Raw genomic sequence first — 946 nt, forward strand, 5'->3', positions numbered from 1 at the left:
CCCATCCCTGAGGATTTGGTCTCCCCTTGGGATTCCCATCCCTGAGGATTTGGTCTCACCTTGGGGTTCCCATCCCTGAGGATTTGGTCTCCCCTGGAGCTTCCCAGCCACTGGAATTCCATCTCTCCTGGGTTTCCTGACCCCCCTTCCCATGGGAATTCCACCTCTCCTGGATTCCCTTCCCACAGGAATTCCATCTCTCCTGGATTCCCTGACCCCCTTCCCACTGGAATTCAGCCTCTCCCGGATTCCTTAACCCCCTTCCCACGGGAACTCATCTCCTGGATTCCCTGAGCCCCTTCCCATGGGAATTCCATTTCTCCTGGATTCCCTGACCATGGGAATTCATCTCCTGGATTCCCTGACCCCCCTTCCCACTGGAATTTAGTCTCTCCTGGATTCCTTGACCCCCCCTTCCCATGGGAATTCAGTCTCTCCTGGATTCCCTGACCCCCTGCCCACGGGAATTCATCTCCTGAGTTCCTTGACCCCCCTTCCCACTGGAGTTCAGCCTCTCCCAGGTTCCCTGACCCCCTTCCCACTGGAATTCCATCTCTCCTGGATTCCCTGACCATGGGAATTCAGTCTCTCCCGGGTTCCCCAAGCCCCCTGCCCATGGGAATTCCATCTCTCCTGGATTCCCTGCCCCCCTTCCCACTGGAATTCCACCTCCCCCGGCTTCCCCTCCCCGTCTCTCCCATCCCACCGTCGTTTTTCCCCCTCTGGAATGGTTTTTCCCCCTGTGGAATTGCAGAAGCAGGCGGAGGTGGAGCGGCAGAAGATCGTGGCCGAGTGCAAGGAGCTCCGGGCCTTCCTGGAGGAGAAGGAGCAGCTGCTGCTCTCCCGCCTGGAGGAGCTGGAAAAGGACGTGGGGAGGAGACGGGACGAGAGCGTGGCCAGGCTCAGCGAGGACATCGCCCGGCTGGACAAGCTGCTGGAGGAGCAG

At 59.4% G+C, this 946-nt stretch overlaps 1 protein-coding gene across 1 annotated transcript in view; it reads left to right on the forward strand.

Annotated features, from left to right (window-relative positions):
- LOC113960660 (E3 ubiquitin-protein ligase TRIM7-like) overlaps positions 1-946 on the forward strand; it is a gene marked incomplete at its 3' end in the record, with an annotated part of 7,540 nt that overhangs the window by 3,008 nt on the left and 3,586 nt on the right. Inside the window, exon 3 of the mRNA XM_027670328.1 lies at positions 755-942. Within this exon, the coding sequence (XP_027526129.1) occupies positions 755-942 (188 nt within the window). The remainder of the gene's footprint in view (positions 1-754; positions 943-946) is intronic.

This window comes from Neopelma chrysocephalum, unplaced genomic scaffold, assembly GCF_003984885.1.
Source record: "Neopelma chrysocephalum unplaced genomic scaffold, ASM398488v2 Primary Assembly neopelma1_96830, whole genome shotgun sequence".
Taxonomy (NCBI): Eukaryota; Metazoa; Chordata; class Aves; order Passeriformes; family Pipridae; genus Neopelma; species Neopelma chrysocephalum.